Here is a 20,796-nt window from a genome sequence, read left to right as displayed (position 1 = left end):
TGTACTTTAATTCTGAGTAGTGCCATGGTTCTTGTAGGTACGTTTCTTAACATGTCAGTCATACTTTATGATACCTCTCTATCATTACTCTCGGCAGCATAAAATGGGACCAAATGCTTTAAGATTGATGAACAAATAAATAAATAATAAATTGGTCGGTGAGGTACTTTTTAGTTTGTTTCTGAGAATCTGGGGATTTTCAGTTTCCTACGTAATGTAACCTGTTGCACACATTTAGAATTATTAGCAACAGCCTACTTTCCCCGACTGCTGTATTTCTTGGTCTTAATTTTCCATAAACAAGTGTGATTTCTAGATATCTCTCTAGAAAGCTGCCGCATTTTATAGTACTGTATGTTTCACGTTTCGCGTGTCTGATGACAATCGTTTTCTAGTCTTCACGGTACGATTTATCTGCGCAGTAAATGCAGTGTGCGTCTTTAGATGTCTTTGGTAAGTTGAACAACAGGTGGATTCTCTGCATACTCTTTGGACATGTTGTGTTTGATGGTGGTTAGGTTATGTGTGATGAAGACATGGTGTTTTTGTTATTGTGATGCTATCCATGTGTTTGAGTATTTAAAATAAATACGGTCAGTATTTTTATATACCTTTGATGATAAATATCAACAATATCTTGCGATTTTCGTATTTCGTATGTTATATGGACGGCTCGTATCGAACATTTCTCTTTACCCCTGTTTTCTCCTCAGTTATGAGAAAGAGTAATAACATGTTTCTGGTACAAAGAAAATAAAGTCAATATATTTGTTGCACAGTAGGCTTAAATTTTGTTAGTGCAGATGTGATATTCTTTTATAGCTGATTTGTGTCTTATTTACTTATAGTTTTTATTTTATTTGGTTGTTTCGTGAGATGGAACATGTTAACTAATTGCATTAGATGTAGTTATGGCTCTACAGAAAAAAATAGTTTGCCTCAAAAATTGTCATTCACCACCTTTAATCCACTGACAAGATAGGAAAATGTTTTGTTTGTGTAACAGTAATTTGCTATTTCGCAACAAAAGTGATGTGCTAATAGTGGATATGATACTTATTCCTAGGTGGAGGTCTCTATCTAAGGGGCAAAAGACAGTGGAAATAAAAGAAAAACATGTCTGGTAGTAGTGTATCATCCAGTGTGTCAGTTCTCTGCTGTAGAAACTGCAAATTTTTTCTTCATGTTGCCCAAGTTGAGTGGTAGAACTGTGAAAGCTATCCACTATGTGATACTCAGGATCACTGTTTGTAACTAGTGTATGATAACTGCATAGGTTACACACTAAATTTTATGGCAGGAGAAATAAATAGCAATATTGGAATGAAAGAAGAGACTAGGTGAAGTTATCAATGTGGAATAACAAATTAAATGGGATCGACTGCTGATGATGCCACATCTTTTGTTCGATTAGATGATTGGAAAATGAAATTTACTCTCTGCTTCACACAGAATAACGCTTTTCGAATATAAGATGGTGAAAAATTAATGCAGATCTAGCTCCGACAACAGAATAGTTGTAGGTAGGCGTACAATAAAACTTTCTCGAAAGAGGAATAGGAAAAAGTACCGGTAGCTTATATTTTAACTAATTTGAACAACATTATTAAAACGTTGCTGGAAGTGGGGAGTAGGGAAGAACAGCTGTTGTTCAAAGAAATCCAGCAAAAAAAACCAAGGCAAGAGAACTGTTGACAGGAGGGATGGCATTTACTGTGCCAAAGTTAAGGGAAATGTCTGATTCCAATTTTTGTAGCTTTTGCTGTTGGCATTGGTGTTTTGGTATCGTCAGATGCGGTTGACCTATATAGGTCAAGGGAAGTGACCGATTCCTGTACATTTTTGTAATTTTTTTTTTGTTCATAATTTTGTGTGTTTTGGGATCTTGGTGTGTCTTTTTTTTACGGCTATACTTATCTTGCCCCTCCGTAAAATCCTCAATTTCCACTGTTGTGCTGTTAGTTTGATTGTATTTTTTGAAAGAGATGTTATTGTCTTATTTATATGTATTTTCGTGTTTGTTGCGGTGTGTATGTAGTGACATCATAGACGCCATATTGGAGATGCTTAGAATAGCCATTTCCACCATATCGATGTCGTCATGGGTCAAAAGCAATCAGATGGAATCGGACACTTCTGTAATCCCCAAAGTTATTAAGCATGCTTAAAGGTGTCCAGAAATAAACTTGAAAGACATAGTGCTGCAATCTGACTGGTGTGACGTGTGCCGTAGAGAACGCAGTGGTCCCTATCATTAGGTCTATATGTTACTAACTTAATAGTGATGCTACTAGCAAGATAAGTATAGAACCTCTACTTTGGGTATCAAGATTACCAAGTGACGCATCAAGAATGATATTCCTTGAAGTTCCAACAACACCATAGATCTTTGGGATAGCCTAACTAAGATACCCAAGGATCAATACCCATTGTGGCCCTTTGTCAACAGTATTAATTCACCTACATTTCTGAAAGCTATAAAGTTTATATCAGTCAATGCACACACAATTTTTATTTATTTTCTATACCGATTTTGAGTTTTTAGTCTTGATCAATATACCACGATGGCTGTATCAGAATATAGTAGGGGTGAGCGGTTCCTTGAGGTTCCTACTAAAGGACAAATTGAGGCATCTGGTTGGTCACACACAGTTACATGTTTGGGGCACTGCGCATTTTATCGAGCAGTTAAAAGGCCTGTCCATCTCACGCAAAGGCTTAATTTTGAGCTTCAGTATCAAATCATCCTGTTCCAATACAGGGCACAGGCAATATCCTGCAGGTGAACATTGCATTGGATATATGTGACCCTGTGCAGCAGTGCCTGATGAGCACTCACCTCAAGTGAAAGGGAGACTCAGATACAATGGTGTTTAGGAAACCAAATAGCACAACCAGTCACCTATTTTCCACAGCTCACCTCCAACCAAAACAAAAGAACTTGCTGATTATTAATGAGAGCCTACTGTATCAGTGGTACTGCCTGCCTGCCAAGTGAACATTGCAAACTATGAACTATATCATTGCTAATGCCTCCGACGAGAGTACCGCAAAGAAAGTTGTGGGAACAAAGCATATGATCAAGAATACTCAGGATGAGCTGCCACAGCTAACTGCCCAACTACCACACATAAGAGGCAATACTGATAGGGTGGTAAAGATTCTACACCGAAGGGAGATGAAATGAATCTAGTGTTGTAACAACAAAATAGAGAGACTTCCTGGCTTCCGCTTTGTGAACAAACTACAAGCTTAGCCGCAATTGTGGAGTAGCATGTATTGATAACACGGTATGTCCCATCAGCACACGTATTGCTGAGCACAAGCAGTACGTACAGCATGGTGAGCTTACTAATTTTGCAGTGGCAGAACATGTAGACAAGTTTGGTGGATCAACAGAATTTAAAAATGTCCACATTTTAGCTAGGCAGCCACTTACTACAAAGTGAAAAAAATCAGGGAAGCAGTTGAGATGGCAAAGGTGCCATCCGGCATGAGCCACGAGGAGGTCTCAGGTTCTTGCCATCATTGTTGGCAGTAACTGTGAATCGGGAAGTTGAATTTGGTAGAGCAGCCGCCACATAGGGCACCGTAAGCATACCAAATCAGCGACAGCAAAAGCCTAACAGGTGAACATTGCAAATATGAACTATTTTGTTGCTTGTGGCTATAATGAGAGTATCAAAAAGAAGGCTATAGGAACAAGGGGTAAGATCAAGAGTACTCAGGAAGAGCCCACGTACCACATGCAGGAAGAATTCGTGATAGCATGTCTATGCCGAAGGGGACCCAAACCCATGTACTACAGTAAGAGATTTCCTGGCTGTCACTCTGTAAAGGGGCTTCACATGACAGAATTATACAAGCTTAGCTGTGATTGTGGAGCAGTCTGTATTAATGAGATGGTATGCCCCATCCACCCATGTATTGCAGGGCACAAGTGATGCATACAGCTCAGTCAGCATACCAACTTGACAGTGGCAGAACATATAGACAAGTGTGATAGATCCATACAGTTTAAACAAGCCCATGGTTTAGTTAGGCTGTCACTGCAAAGCGAAAAATCAGTGAAGTGGTTGAGATGGCAAAGTGACCATCCAGCATGAGCCACGAGGAAGTCTACAGGCTCTCACCGCCGTGGTTGCCAATAGGCCTAACTGAAAGCTGGAGAGCCGAATGTGATAGAGGAGCTGTTCCACTGTGTGCAATAAACACCATATTGCAGGCAGCAGAAAGCACAGACAGCTCACATGTGCTCATATGAAAGCAGCACGATCTTGGTATGGCAGCTTTCACCAGACTCACCAGTGGCAAGTAATAAAAATTTACGTGAAATGAAAACTCACATCAAAATTCTCAGCAACAGCATTTGACGTCCCAATCAAAACTTAGTAAGGCCAAAAGGCCCAGACAATTTCAGATAAGTGCAAAGCAGTACCACCTGGTTATTCAGAAGTAAATTTATGTGGTTTCTGTAATTTGCTTTGGTGAATGCCAAGCGGATTTGAAAATGCTGCTATTAATTTATTGATTTACCTAACTGAATCCAGTCTTCCTTTTCTATAGTATCCTAGTTTGTATTATGGGAGGAAGTGATAAGACGTAAATGGAATATTTGTGTCCATATTGTTTTCATGTTTTCCAATGAAGGAAGTCTATATCTTAACTTTTCACAGTTCAGTTAGTAGTGTATCTAGTATTTTATACAAATGTTGCTGGCTACTAGTTTATTTATATAGTTAGGTGCAATAAACTTACAAGAATGCCGAGCCTAAGGGTCTTGCGTGAGAGAACAGTCATTACTCTCAGCTAAGAGCTCATCTCTGTCGAATACATTACATATATTACAATTAAAAATGCAAATTCGAGGATGCAAACCGAAAGGTGATATATATTCACAATTCATCAATTACCTTGAAGGTGACATGCCATTCAACATGCTGCCTTCTTTGTAACTTAGTCAGTTCTAATGAAAACGTCAACATCTTTCAGGAAAAATTAAAATCTGATGTTATGCAGATGTCTGAGTTGTTCTTGTTCGATTATCCATCACCAGAGATTGTATTTTTGAGGGAAATGCTGATCTGCTCATGTGATATGTTTTTTAAGTTTGTTTTACTGGTGATTATACTCTCTAGCTACAAAGTCAGAACAGCTGCTACGGTATCGGATGTACTGTCATTAAAATGTAGTCTGACACTGTTGTGCGTCTTATTGTCACGCAGACGACCTGGGCTTATTCCTCAATACCGCCAGGGATTTTTCCAATGGAACGGGGTCCTGTTAGCCTCATGATGTTAGTTGAGGAGCTACTTGGATGATAAGTGTTGTTTTGACAGAGGCAAATGATGATGTATGGGTACTAATGTATATTGTTTACCTTTTTGCCTTTTGTGAAAAACTTTTGAATCGATGAAATTGTATTATGATTGTTTGCATTTTATGTTCTAGTTGAAACATGTATCAACCTCTCGTAGAATTGGGAGACTTGAAATCTGTCCTGAGAAGTGTGCTGGTGTCATCAAGGAGTAAATTGACACCAAAGGAGCTCCAAAATGATTTCCGAAGAGTAGAGGGCAAATTTGTTCCATATAGAAAGTTTGGATATGCCACTTTTGAAGACTTCTTACAGTCAATCTCAGACGTTTGTTCAGTAAGTGCTATTATTATTTAAAATTCAGATTTATTTAACAATATTTTGTTGGCAGAAATGCTATACTTAGTTGTAAAGTAGAGTAAATGATGAACATGTAATCTTACATGTTGTTTCCTCTGCACCATTCATTGGTGAAGGCATCCAAGAAAAAAATAAATGAAAATCTCATTTCAATGTAGTCCTTTCACAGCTCGTAACTTAGCAGTTTTCTCCTTATATGCAGAAAGAAACAATCCCTGTAACATTATATTGTATATTTGTTATGGTTTTCTTTCACTGTTGCCGGCAGATTCTGGGATAGTTCCTTAACTAGAACACAGCCTTGTCCTTCCTCCTTCTGAACCATAGCTTTGCCTCAAATGAGCATGACACTGACACTCAAACTTATGTTATCTGAAAGTGATAATGGTCTGCACATCAACCTTGTTTGTAGTTGTCTCTCCATCTCCAGTGCCTTCTCCCACTTTCTGTTCAGGAAGTGATCTCAAGTTCTAACTCTGTTCTTGCTATAGGAAAGAATCTTGCAATCTTCTGTATTGCAGTACTGCCAGTGCCAGGATTGTAGCATTAGGTCATTCCATGTCAAGTGGTCCAATTCATAAATTATCCTCACCTTACCAATCAGATTGTGTTCATATTTTGTGAGTATCTAACTATTCATGTTACAGGCAATTCTACAAATTCTTAGCCCTCAATATTAGTCATTAGGAGCCACTAGAGTTCAAGTCCGTCGGCATTTTGTAGTGAGGATGTAAAAAAAGTTCAGGTAGAATTATTAAATGAAGTAATTGTCAGAGAAAGCATTGCTTTTAGGAGTTTATTCTATATTTATTTCATTGTGAATCTGCGAAATTTAGCTTTCTGAAGTGGATGCTTCTGGAGAGAATTGGGGGAAAATTTTACTCTATAAAATTTTTCTTGATATTTGGGCAATTTTGAACTTGTACATCTTAAAAAGAGACTACTCTAATGCAGTTTTGGTATGTTTTATCCCTTAGGCCACAGACTCTGTTTCATTTTCAAAAGGTTTTCTGGTTACTTGAAAATAATTTACCAGTTGCCCAAAAGTGCATTTTGCAATCGAATACTTCACGACCATACTAGTGTGAAATGTTGCATTACATTTTCAAGCTCTGGAAGTGCCTCATCTCCCATTAGAACATAAGGTATTATTTCTACTTAACCATTTACTTGATCTGATACAGGTAATTCAGCTACATCATTTGTTATTTATTATTTTCTGAATACATTTCCATTGTATACTTGACTCACTGTGCCCACATTCATTGTAGTAGCCTTGTAGTTTGGATCAACTGTTGCTGTACATAAACTGAAAAATGATTTTTATTGGTATAAAATGCTTGCATCTGTTACACCAACAAGGAAATAGTTATGCCTCCTCCAGCTGTGACCATGTCCAATAAGTGGTTTGCGGCTATATGCGCAAGCTGCATCCCATTGCACAGCCTTGTCCTGTGCTATGCTGTTCTACGTAGCTTGATGAAACTGTCTCCACAGTCTGTCGTCGAGAGAGGACCATCTGAGTATAAGAAATACAAATATGACTGTGGACTCATGTGGAATTTATCTTCTTTATGGACCTTAACTGTACCATCTGAAATTTTACATGTGTCGTCTATAGGAATGTGACAGACTGTCATGTGGTTTTCAAGAAAGACCTGTGTCTGGATCAGTGTGTTGACCCTTGCTTCCTCAGTTCTTTGACTCACTATGAACTCTTAACAAAATTGTTTTAGTTGAAGTATTCCTTACTATTTACAACATGCTATCCACCTTAGAAGATATTTGGAAGTAAAACCCGTAGGGGTTTTTGAAACTGTGTTCTGTGAATGAACAAACATAAAAATATGAAGTTCTAGTTTTCATGTGATAATCTTCTTATTTTCTTTGAAATTTTTATTTCCTCCTCAGGGCTAGCTGGCACAGTAGCTCTGGGACAAATCCCCATCCAGCAATGCAGATGTAGGTTTCCTTTGGGTTCATAACATTGTTTCCGGCAAACCCATGCATCTCACTCCACTGTACTTTTCTCTCGTAATTGCTTCCTGTTGGTGCCTTTTGTTGCCTTTTTGTCTAGAACTCCCTTCCATTATGTCCTTTATGAAGTTGCGACATTATAACCATCTTAGTTAGCACTCTTATTTCAAATACTTCCTGTTTCATCTTTACCATTGTCTCCAGATTTCACTTATATGCAATGTTGTGTTCCAGTCATGCAGTTTCAGACACCTTTTCATTAATTTATGTCAGTAGATTTGTTGAGAGAGGTTTTTCTGCACCAGACTACTCTTTAATGTCATACTCACTTCGTATGCCATTACAATTTTGATTCGCAATGGTTACAAATAAGCGTGTTGTAACAGTAACTTTAAAGGGTAGTTGTGAAAAGCCTGTTTTAATAAAATGAATGGAATTTGTACAACTAAGCTTTGCTTAAACTGGTTCCTGCTGGATCTGCATTTAATAAAATTACACATATTGGTAGTTGGCTCAGTATTCACGAAGCGAAGATGTATGGCGGTAACTTCATGGACTCTGATTAAAAATGCTGAAATGCTGATTTTGCATTGATGTTTTGCATAGTTTCTCTAATTCGCTCAAGAAGAATACTGGGATGTTTTCTGAATCAGTTTCCACAGCTGGTTCTTTTAGTGTCCATATCTGCTTCATCTAGGACTATTGTGTGTTAATACCTGGGTAAAACTCTAGATAAGCTCCAGAGCCGTACTGAAGTGTTTTATATGCTGCAGTGTTGTCAGAGCTTGCTATGAGGTATGTTGGTGAAATAAGGAGGGTGTGCCATATGCTGGGTCTATACAGCCATTGAGAGAGCATGGGACAGATGTGTTTCAAAGGTATAGTGTCACGTTCTCACATCAGTATATCATAGCTTTCAAAACCATAACAATTCAGAAGAAACGGGCAAATATTTTGTAATTGAAGATTATCAGTTTAATTTAAGTTGAGCTATTAGGTCCCAACCTAATCACAATATTTTAATTCATGACATCTTCAGGAGATAAAAAAATATGTGACAACAAAGATATTTAATTTATATAATTAACTCTGTCGTATTCCAATCTAACCTAAGCCTTGGGCTAAGCTACAGATTTCTTGGTCACCAAAACAAGGTTTTGTAGATTTCTTGGTCACCAAAACAAGGTTTTGTAGTTTTCACATTTGTTGGTTTTGCCAACTCACAACTGAACTGTCACATCGTAACCTAATTCATGTTGTGTTCAGGAAAAAGTCACTCGTATGTGACAGTGAAGACTATACACTGACCCCCCTGCGGGTTCGGGGGTTAGAATAGGCCCGCGGTATTCCTGCCTGTCGTAAGAGGCGACTAAAAGGAGTCTCACATGTTTCGGCCTTATGTGATGGTCCCCTCTCGGGTTCGACCTCCATCTTTCTAAATTATTCCGAAGAGCGAGCCAATTGGGGAAGGGCGCCTTACATGGTGCACTGTATCCGTCGAGCAATTAGACCTTTAGCCGTCTTTCTCGTCGTTGCAATGGTGTCCCGCTCGTTTTCGATCTCTTGGGCGATTACCACGCTGCACTCTGCAGTGTTTCTTTTAACTGCGACGACGACCTTGGCCATTTTTGCACCTAAGATCCAGCACGGTAGCCAGTCCATTGTGGTGGGGCCGCCATGTACCCTCTTGGTTGTAGCCCCCTGACAACACAGGGATCGCTCTACTGATGCCTGCGCTGTTCACTCCCCACGTATGCCAAGGAGTAGATGCCCATCGCCCTGGGGCATCGGGACTCCCGGCAATGGCCATCCTGCCAGGTGGCCTTTGCTGTGGCTGGGTGGCGCCCGTGGGGAGGGCCCTTGGTCGGAGTAGGTGGCATCAGGGCGGATGACCCGCAATGAAGCGTGGTACATCATCTCTCGCTGGCGGCCAGCCGTCAGCAGTCTCTAAGCGTTCCAAAGCTCACTTTAAGGCTAATGTGTATGACCCCAAATCGTTCCCCTCCCTGGCCACACCATGGGAGGAACGAAAGGCTGTGAATGAGAGCGAAAGATACTCGCCCCGGTATCTCGTCTGTACCAGAGCTGACGGGGACTCGTTTGTGTCTGTGAAGCCTCAGTTCTTTGTCGAACATTTAGAGGACAAGTTCGGGGAGGTGGAGGGCTTGTCCAAGATGCGGTCTGGATCGGTGTTGATAAAAACGGCATCCTCTGCCCAGTCACGGAGGTTGCTCAATTGTGACAAGTTGGGGGATGTTTCCGTTAGCATCACACCGCATAAGAGTCTGAACATGGTCCAGGGTATTATATTCCACAGGGATCTTCTTCTGCAGTCCGACGATGAATTACGCGCCAACCTCGAACGACGAGGTGTTCACTTCGTCCGGCGCGTCCATCGGGGTCCGAGGGATAATCAGGTCGCCACCGGTGCCTTCATCTTGGCCTTTGAGGGTGATGTCTTACCCGAAAAGGTTAAGGTGATGGTTTACCGTTGTGATGTGAAACCATATATCCCTCCTCCGATGCGGTGTTTTAAATGCTGGAAGTTCGGGCACATGTCATCTCGCTGTACGTCCAGCATCACGTGTCGGGATTGCGGACGTCCTTCACATCCCGATACTCCATGTGCCCCGCCTCCTATCTGTGTTAACTGCGGAGAACACCATTCCCCCTGCTCGCCGGACTGTAGGATATTGCAGAAAGAACGGAAGATAATGGAATATAAGACCTTGGACCGGCTGACCTACCCCGAGGCTAGACGGAAATATGAGAGGCTCCATCCTGTGGCAATGACGTCAACCTACGCCGCTGCTGCAACGACGGTTCTCCCGTCATCACGAATCGGCTCTAAGATCGGTCAGCATCCACCGGCCCCTTTGCTTGTGCGGGGCACTTCACACCCTGTTGCTCCTGCAACCATCGGGGACATCAGCTCCCCCTTCCCAGCCGGAGAAGCGTAAGACTTCTTCAGCTGCTCTCGCCAGGAAGGGATCCCTTGGGGACCTCCCTTCGCAAGTTCCGACCAGTGGAAAAGCGGACGCCCGCAAGTGGTTGAAACAACCGCCAGTCCCTGGTCGTCGGGCCTCGCGGTCGTCGTCTGTCCCTGAGACTGACCCAGTGAAGCCCATGCAGCCTGAACCGCCGAAGGCACAGCGTGACAAGCAGAAAAAGAAGAAAGTCCCCAAGACCAACGGTATTGCGGTGGCACCGATCCCACCGCTTCCTACAAGCTCTGCCTCTGAGGACGAGGTGGAGATTCTGGCGTCCGCTGAGGACCTCGCTCTTGCCGGTCCCTCGGACGTAATGGATGGCATTTGCACGGATGCTCCATCGGAGGCAGCAGGTGACCCATTGGCGTAATCTGCCTTCCCAGTCCCGTCACGCCTTTCCCAGCCATGGACAACACCATCCTCCAGTGGAACTGCAGCGGTTTCTTCCACCATCTAGCTGAGCTCCGCCAACTTATCAGCCTTCACCCTTTCTTCTGCATTGCTCTCCAGGAAACTTGGTTTCCAGCAATGCGAACCCCCGCCCTCCGTGGCTATCGGGGTTATTTTAAGAACCGGGCTGCTTATGAAAGGGTGTCTGGTGGCGTCTGCATATATGTCCTTCACACTCTGCACAGTGAGTCTGTCCCTCTCCAGACGCCTTTAGAGGCTGTCGCTGTACGCGTGTGGACGCCACAGGCTGTTACCGTCTGCAGTCTTTACATTCCACCGGATGGTGATGTCTCGCAGCATGTCCTGGCTGCACTGGTCGCCCAATTGCCGCCACCTTTCTTGCTATTGGGCGACTTCAACGCCCATAACCCTCTGTGGGGTGGGTCAGTGGCCACAGGTCGAGGCGCCATCGTTGAGCATTTATTGTCGCAGCTAGATCTCTCGCTGTTAAATGATGGTGCCTTCACACACTTCAGTGTGGCGCATGGCACCTACTCCGCCATTGACCTTTCCATCTGTAGCCATAGCCTCTTACCGTCTGTCCAATGGAGTGTGCATGACGACCTGTGTGATAGTGACCACTTTCCGCTCTTTTTGTCACTACCACAGCGTCACTCTTCTCATAGCCCTAGCAGATGGGCTATGAGCAAGGCTGACTGGGATTTGTTCTCCTCCACTGCCTCTTTTGAGCCTCTCTCTACTGATGACATTGATGCGGTGGTTCAATCGATCACCACCGGAATCGTTACTGCCGCCGAATCTCCCATTCCCCGTTCTTCTGGGTCCCCTCGGCGGAAGGCTGTGCCTTGGTGGTCGCCTGAGATCGCTGAAGCGATTAAAGATCGCCGGCGGGCGCTCCAGCGTCACAAGCGACATCCCTCCTTAGCCCACCTTATCGCCTTCAAACGGCTGTGTGCGCGGGCCCGCCTCCTTATCCGCCAAGGCAAGAAGGAGTGCTGGGAGCGGTATGTGTCCACCATTGGCCTCCAAGTCACTCCCTCGCAGGTCTGGGGCAAGATTCGACGCGTCTACGGCTATCGGACCCCTGCCAGCGTCCCTGCGCTCTCACTGAATGGAGCCGTTTGTACTGACTCCGACGTCATTGTAAATCGCTTAGCAGAGCATTTTGCTATGAGTTCCGCTTCTGCGAATTACCCCCAGGCCTTCCGCTCCATTAAAGAGCGGCTGGAACGTCGGAGCGTTTCGTTTCGCACCAACCATCCGGAATCTTACAATGCTCCATTCAGTGAGTGGTAATTTCGCAGTGCCCTAGCTGCTTGCCCTGATACCGCTCCTGGGCCAGATGGCATCCACTGTCAGATGCTGAAACACCTTTCAGTGGACTGCCAGTGGCGCCTTCTCGATCTTTACAACCGTCTTTGGGTCGAGGGGGAGTTTCCGTCGCAATGGCCGGAAGGCATTGTCATCCCCGTTTTGAAACCTGGACAGACCCCTCTGGAGGTGGACAGCTACCGTCCCATTAGCCTCACCAACGTTCTTTGTAAGTTGCTTGAACGGATGGTGAGCCGGCGCTTGCATTGGGTACTGGAGTCTCGGGGCCTTCTGGCTCCGTCTCAGGGTGGGTTCCGTAACGGCCGCTCTGCCACCGACAATCTGGTGAGCCTGGAGTCGCCCATCCGTACTGCTTTTGCCCGCCGTTAGCACCTGGTCGCTGTCTTTTTCGACATGCGGAGGGCGTACGATACGACATGGCGTCATCACATTCTTTCTACGCTTCATGGATGGGGTCTTCGGGGTCCTCTGCCGATTTTTATCCGCAATTTTCTGTCGTGTCGTACCTTCCGCGTGCAAGTCGCGGCCTCGTATAGTTCCTCCCACGTCCAGGAGAACGGTGTGCCACAGGGCTCTGTTTTAAGTGTCTGTCTGTTTTTAATAGCCATTAACGGGCTTGCTGCGGCCGTGGGAAATTCTGTCTCCGCTTCCCTGTATGCTGACGACTTCTGCCTTTCCTACAGCTCTACTGGCATTGCAGCTGTTGAACGTCAGCTACAGGGCGCCATCCGTAAGGCGCAGTCTTGGGCTGTAGCGCATGGGTTTCAGTTTTCGGCAGCCAAGACCCGCGTTATGCATTTCTGCCGGCGCCGAACAGTCCATCCTGAGCCGCGGCTTTATCTTGCCGACGAACTCCTTGCTGTGGTGGAGACCCACAGGTTTTTGGGGGTGGTTTTCGATGCCCGGTTGACTTGGCTGCCTCATATCCGGCAGCTGAAACAGACGTGTTGGCGGCATCTCAACGCTCTGAGATGCTTGAGCCACACCCGCTGGGGCGCCGACCGCTCTACCCTGTTGCAGCTCTACCAGGCGTTAATCCAGTCCCGTCTGGATTATGGGAGCCTGGCTTATGGCTCAGCATCCCCATCTGCGTTACGGGTGCTGGACCCAATTCTCCACAGCGGCATACGCCTTGCCACTGGTGCTTTCCGCACCAGCCCTGTGGACAGCGTACTAGTGGAGGCAGGTGTACCTCCACTGCGGGTACGACACCAACAATTACTGGCTGCTTATGCTGCCCATGTTTTTAGTTTGCCCGGGCATCCAAATTACCGTGTCCTGTTCCCGCAGTCGGTCGTCCATCTGCCGGACCGTCGGCCCCGGTCGGGTTGTCCGATCGCCGTACGCGTCAAGGAGCTTCTCTGCGGGCTTGGGTTTTTCCCTGTTCCGCCTCCTTTCCAGGCGCCTCTGCGTACACCCCCGTGGTGTGTTCCTCGCCCTTGCCTTCGGCTCGACTTGGCACAGGGCTCGAAGGACTCGGTCCCTCCAGAGGCCTTCCGCCGCCGCTTTTATTCCATCCTTGCCACGTATCAGGGCTCTGGAATTGTTTACACCGACGGTTCGATGGTTGCTGGTCGTGTCGGGTATGCGCTAACTCTCGGGGACCATTCCAAACAACGGTCCTTGGTGGCTGGCTGCAGCGTTTACACTGCTGAGCTAGTCGCCATCTTTCGAGCCCTAGAGTTTATCCGCTCCTGCTCAGGTGAGTCCTTCGTGATCTGTAGCGATTCCCTGAGCGGTTTACGAGCTCTCGACCAGTGTTTTCCTCATTCTCTCCTGTATGTCGCTGCGGGGCGGCTTTGACAGTGGCCCACATTCTGTTGGCCTGCCCCCTTTTAGCTGTGGTCAGGCAGACATTTGCGCTGCCTGATACGCTCCCTGCCCTTTTAACAGACGACTCCACTATGGCTGACTTAGTTTTACGTTTTATTGGGGCAGGGGGATTTTATCATTTAATCTGAGTGTTTCTGTTTTATTTTATTGTTTTGTGTTGATTCTGGCCTTTGGCCTATGATTTTCGACTGATTTTTTTTTTTAATGTGTTTCTAAGTGGTTGGCTTTTCCTTTTTTATTTCTATGGTCGGCCAACCACCGTCACACTCTGTGTGGTTTTAGTTCGTTTTGTCCTGTCTTTGCCTCAGTTTCTCTTGTTCTGTATCGTCTGTGATCTCTTCTGTTCCTCGTTTTTATTCTCTGTGGGTGTTCTTTGTCTTTGGAAAAAGGGACCGATGACCATAGCAGTCTGGTCCCTTTAATCCCCCAAACCAACCAACTATACACTGAAGAGCCAAAGAAACTGGTACACCTCCCTAATATTATGTAGGGACCCTGCAAGCGCGTAGAAGTGCTGCGACATGACATGGACTTGACTAATGTCTGAAGTAGTGCTGGAGGGAATTGACACCATGAATTCTGCAGGACTGTCCATGAATCCGTAAGAGTATGAAGGGGATCTCTTCTGAACAGCACGTTGCAAGGCATCTTAGATATGCTCAATAATGTTCGTGTATGGGGAGTTTGGTTGCCAGCGGAAGTGCTTAAACTCAGAAGAGTGTTCCTGGAGCCACTCTGTAGCAGTTCTGGATGTGTGGTATGTCTCATTGTACTGCTGGAATTGCCCAAGTCTGTTGGAATGCACAATGGACATGAATGGAGGCAGATGATCAGGCAGTATGCTTACGCACATGTAAACTGTCAGAGTTGTATCTAGACATATCAGGGCCCCATATCTCTCCAATTTCACATGCCCCACACCATTACTGAGCCTCCACCAGCTTGAATAGTCACCTGCTAACATGCAGGGTCAATGGATACAAGAGGTTGTCTCATACCCGATAACATGCCCTCAATACAGTTTGAAACGAGACTTGTCTGACCAGGCAACATGTATCCAATCATCAACAGTCCATTGTTAATGTTGACGGATCCAGACAAGGCATAAAGCTTTGTGTCGCGCAGTCACACGAGTGGCCTTTGGCTCCGAAAGCCCATATTGATGATATTTCATTGAATGGTTCACATGCTGACATTTGTTGATGGCCCAGCATTGAAATCTGCAGCAATTTGCAGAAGGATTACATTTCTACCACATTGAATGATTCTCTTGGTCCTGTTCTTTCAGGATCTTTTTCTGGCTGCAGCGATGTCTGAGATTCGATGTTTTACCGTATTCTTGATATTCACTGTATGCTCGTGAATGGTCGTATGGGAAGATCCCCACTTCATCGCTACCTTGGAAATGCTGTGTCCCATTGCTTGTGTACTGACTATAACACCACGTTCAAACTCACTTAAATCTTGATAACTTGCCATTTTAGCAGCAGTAACCAATCTAACAACTGCACCAGAGACTTGCTGTCTTATATAGGCGTTACCAACCACAGTGCCATATTTTGCCTGTTTACATATCTCTGTATTTGAATACTCATGCCTATACCATTTTCTTTGGCACTGCAGTGTAAATTTAATCTGTGCACACTGCCTAACTATACCCTTGGAAATCACAACACATTTGGGAAAAAATAGGTGAATATTTGTGACATGAGTGCACACAATGAAATTTGTAATCGTGTTTGTCACAGATACTCAGCTGCTGCAGTTGAAAGTATGCTATTAGGTTCTGACCTAACCACAACCTCATAATTCTTGACCTATCTGGGAAAAAAGTCAAATGTTTGTGACAAGAATGAAGGAGAGAATAGTTTATGGTTTGGCCCTAGAAATTCATTGCCTCTTTTTTCACAACTTATTGGCTACGTGGAAGTATCCTGCCAGTGACTGTGCCAACCTGTGAGCAGTAGGGAAACACTGTCATGACTGCCACTGGTCCTGATCTAGACTTTTGCCTAATACTTGTCATCTTTACTGAAGTGGTGCTCCTTTTCAAGCTGCTGTGTTTTAACATGTTGAATCCATATAATGATACACCAGTATTTCACAGTTTAGTAGTATATTATGAAAACTTTATTACCCTCTCAGTAATGTATTAATCTGCCACCAATATTCATATTTACAGTTTCAATAATCCTTTCATAGTGTATTCACCAAGAAGTTCATCAGTGAGCTGTCTTGATCTTCAGTACAGTTCTTGGTAAAAAGTATGCAGTTTATGGTGGATCTCACCATCAAGCAGGTTCATCACTTCTGGTATGGTGAAATACATGACTGATTGTAAGACTACCATGCTCATTTAACAGCAAAAAAATTGTTCCATGTGATTTGGGTCACAAAATTAAATATAAAATCTCAGTGGTGCATCTTATGTACGAACTGTTCAAGAGTATTTCACTGAGTTTATAAGAACATCAAGTGAATTTAGCTGGGTCCCACCAGAAAATCGGCGAGCGATATGGAGTTTCTAAACATTTATTGTGGTGCTGCCAAGTCTCAACTACACTAAGAGCTGGAAGAATATGTATGTTTTCATAGCTCACCTGTTTTTTGAGTAGATCTAAACATCTTGCACCATGAAACATACTTGTGAGGTCCATACTTGTGAGGTGAGGTGTTGTCAGGCGCTGAGCAGAAGTAACACTAAAATAGCAAAAGAATGCTCCATGGAATAATATTCTCATTTTGGTAACCTGTGTAAATTGTCGAAACTAGTAGTAAAGTAAAGTAAGGAGAGATTGTTAATAAAGCTGAGCTAGATTCACGTTTTCTGAATAGTGGCATGCAGTTCATTTCAGATTTAATTCCCAATTGTCTCCTACTAACAGCATCTTTTAGGCTATCAGTATCCATACTAATTTCAATCTATCCACACTGAAGACAGTCTGAATAAAGATGCAACATCTCTGAATGTTGACAACCTTGTGGATTTCCCAAATATTGTGTCAGCTAATTGCTGAAACTAAAAGCAGACAAACAAAGCTCTTCGTCGTTACGGTGTGCTGAGTCAACTTTTCTTTGCTACATGTACAGTAATTTGTGAAATAGCCAAGTTTATACCAAGTAGTTTCCTGTTGTCAAATTCAATTTCCAATACTCATAAGTTTTGTGGGTAAACAGTTTCGGTTGCCAGGAGGAGCAGGTGTAGGTATGTCTTCTGGTAATGCTAATCTACTCGACTGAAAGAATCTCTGAAAAGTTTTTTTAAGATTTTGTGTTTGGTAAAACTGCCAGAAAAAAATCAAAAGTTAACAATGACATTTGTTTTCTCCATCTCGCCCAATAATTTTCAGGTTTTTAAAAATATGTAATTTGATAGATTTCTGAGTGAGGTCATATAAATTGCTATTTATGTTCCCTTATATGGCTCATCCTGCCAAATTTTTGTACATTATGGAAAATTCTGCATGTACAGGATCTGTTTTGAGGCTAGTCATATATCAGCTCAACCCCTTTACCATTAATTTTAATGTAAGCTAATAATGATAGATGTGTGGGGCATTTGAATTGTCAGATATCATGTAAACACAAATATTTATTGTCTTTATTAAAATTTCTTGAGTCGTGTACCAATAAAATTTCTTTTGGCATGTACCACATTACTAACATTGATATCTGTGTACTGAAATTTTGAGTCACTGTTGTTACTAGCCACAGAGCACCCTATACTTCTGCACTAAATAGCTATCAAAATAAATAAAGTAGGAGTAAAGGAGACCACTCATTGAATAGCAGAAATGCTGTGTCACCAAGAGGCGCACACAAAAGAAAATGAAAAATTTGCTGGCTTTCAGTAGAAATCCTTTGAAGAGGTGAAGTACGCAAGATTGCATTTGCACTCACTCATCCCCCCCCCCCTCCCCCCACACACACCAGCACACCAGCTCACCAGCTGAACATATAATGCCAGGTGTGCAGTTTGGCAGGAAATTGGGGTGGGGGTCGTGTTGGGTGGGTGGGTAGAGGGAAAAAGTTAAGAGTTGGGGGGGGGGGGGGGGAGAAAGGTAGAGGCAGCAAGCAGTATGGGGGTTCAGGATAGTTTGCTTGTGGCTTTGAGGGAGGCAACTAATGTACAGTATAAGAATGCAGTAGGGAGGGTTGGCAGGTGCACAGACTAGGCATTTGACTCACAGGTTCCGGAATCGCTGAGGTGCGCCACACCATGGAGGAGACGTGGAGGTACCTCATTCCAGCTTCAAACTGCTATCTCATTCCTCATACACCTTACCAACTACATCCTCACATGTGACTACTTGTCCTTTCAGGGAAAAGTATAAAAACAAATCTGTGGCACAGTCATGGGCACCTGCATAGCTCTTGGGCCTTCTAGAGGAAACCTTACTAGCATCCTTAAATCCCCAAACCACTTGTGTGGTCCAGTTTCATTGATAACATCTTAACGATCAGTCCAAGATCCCCAATTCTCATTCCTCCAAGCCCATCCCTATGCCACTCCCACTTCTGACCCCTTGTCATAGGGGTTATATGTTCGTGAGGGAGACCCAGGTACATGACCTGCCTGATTCACCCACCTAGCAAATTCTAATCCAGTCCTGTCAAATGCTTATCCTATCTCATCAGAGGCAAGGCCACCTGTGAAAGTAACCATGTCATATATCAGCTGTGCTGCAGTCACTGCAAAACATTTTATGTGGGCCAGTCAGCTGTCCACCAGGATGAATGGCCACTGCCAAACTGTGGCCAAGAACAAAGTTGAGCACCCTGTGGCTCAGCATGCTGCTGAGCACAACATTTTCAATTTTAGTGGCTGTTTCACAACCCATGCCATCTGTCCAGCACCAAATTTTCAGATCTACATAGATGGGATAATCCTTGCAATACATCTCGTGCTGCTGTAATCCTTTTGGCCTCAACCTTTGCTAATATATCCCCCACAGCCTCTACTCAATAGTTTCCCTTCCTCTGTCCACACCTCCATGTAATCTTCACTGTGCACCGCAGCTCAGTGGCTCTGACTTCTATGAGTCACATGCCTAGCCTGTACTTTTACCACCCCTGGCTATAACATTCCTATCCTACACACAGGCTGCCTCCCTCCAGGTTGCCAGCTACCTGTCCTGAACTCCTCCCCCTGCTTACCACATCTTTCTTTTTCTACCCCTCCCACCTGACACAACCCTTACACCAGTCTAACTGCCTAACCGCAACCCCGGTGCTGTATACCCAGCCTATGCAATGTAGCTGTAGCTGTGCAGGTGTGTGTGTGTGTGTGTGTGTGTGTGTGTGTGTGTGGGTGTGTGTGTGTATGTGTATGGAAGGGGGGGGGGGCACTTGCACATACTCCAAATTTTTTTTCCTGAAAGCTAGCATGATTTTATTCTCTTTTGTGTGTGTCCCTTGACAACTTGTCACTTCTACTATTTGGTGAGTGGCCTTCCATACTCTGAAATTATTTACATTCTATCAAATCTTTCCATACAATTCTGGATGAAAGCTAGTTTGAAAACTACTTTATCAATTTGTCAGCTTCAGATTTTCGTGTTTCCGTAGATGCATCTCCAAAGTGAATGGTGTGTTTGTGTCCCTGTCATATATGCTCCACACAATACTTAGTCTGTTTGTAATAAAAACTTTGTATGTTAAGTCACATGACAGTAAAGCACTTCATACTTGTCAAAATGATTACCAGAAGCAGGCACTATGTATTGTAGTTGATCATTGCACTAGTATGGGAATGACTGTATCTGTGGATGCACTGGAGGGATCTGGAGGGTGAAGTGCTCAGAGGTGGCCAGCTAACCAAAACCTCCGGTATGAACATATTTTTGGAAAAAACTCACGACTTTGCTTTGCTTATTCATGTACTTCAGAAAATGGATGAAATACACAATAAAAATGTTGGAGAATGAGTAGACTTTCCACTTAAATTGTTTGTTTCAGTGCTGCTTTACCCACTAGAGCTCTGGAACATCCAGCAACATTCTCTTTAAATACACCCTCTGTGAACTGCCATCACTTACAGTGTAGAGTGCTTGACTTGAGTTATGTGACATTTTATTGTTGAGTTGGTGATCTGATCATGTCGATTACTCACTGCAGTGACCAGCTAGAGTCTAGGTTATTTGCCAAAATCTGTACAGATGATTTCTGATGACAGATGCAATGATGTATGTGATAGAATATAAAACAAGTCACTTTTGGTGTCATTAATCTACTGATTTGAAATGACCCTGAAGCAGAGTCCCTGATTTCTTGAAAGTATAGAAGCCATAGTCACAAAAGTCAAACAATACAACATACTCGAATTTAAGTCATTTATAGGATCAGTGATCGAAAGTAAGTTATTTTAAGACTGCAAAAGAATGTTATTTTGTGATCAGTGACCCTTAATGCTAGTGTTTCGAATAACATACCCTTTTTACTTTTTTGGAAAACTGTAGAATGTTACTTTTATAGCAGAACATTAAACACAATTAAAAAAATGATTCATTGATACTCAAACCATATAACTTCACATTGTTGGAAACACTACATACTGCCTTCAAGCTCTCTGGCATG

General features: G+C 43.6%; 1 protein-coding gene across 1 annotated transcript in view; it reads left to right on the top strand.

Moving 5' to 3' along the window:
• The first annotated feature begins 473 nt into the window (after positions 1 to 473).
• Positions 474 to 20,796, top strand: part of LOC126481276 (uncharacterized) — a 147,129-nt gene continuing 126,806 nt past the window's right edge. Inside the window, exons 1-2 of the mRNA XM_050104908.1 lie at positions 474 to 593; positions 5,452 to 5,653. Coding sequence (XP_049960865.1) covers positions 5,459 to 5,653 — 195 coding nt within the window. The 5' untranslated portion in view covers positions 474 to 593; positions 5,452 to 5,458. The remainder of the gene's footprint in view (positions 594 to 5,451; positions 5,654 to 20,796) is intronic.

Source organism: Schistocerca serialis, chromosome 5 (assembly GCF_023864345.2).
Source record: "Schistocerca serialis cubense isolate TAMUIC-IGC-003099 chromosome 5, iqSchSeri2.2, whole genome shotgun sequence".
Classification (NCBI taxonomy): Eukaryota; Metazoa; Arthropoda; class Insecta; order Orthoptera; family Acrididae; genus Schistocerca; species Schistocerca serialis.
This window is presented reverse-complemented; position numbering and strand designations above follow the sequence as displayed.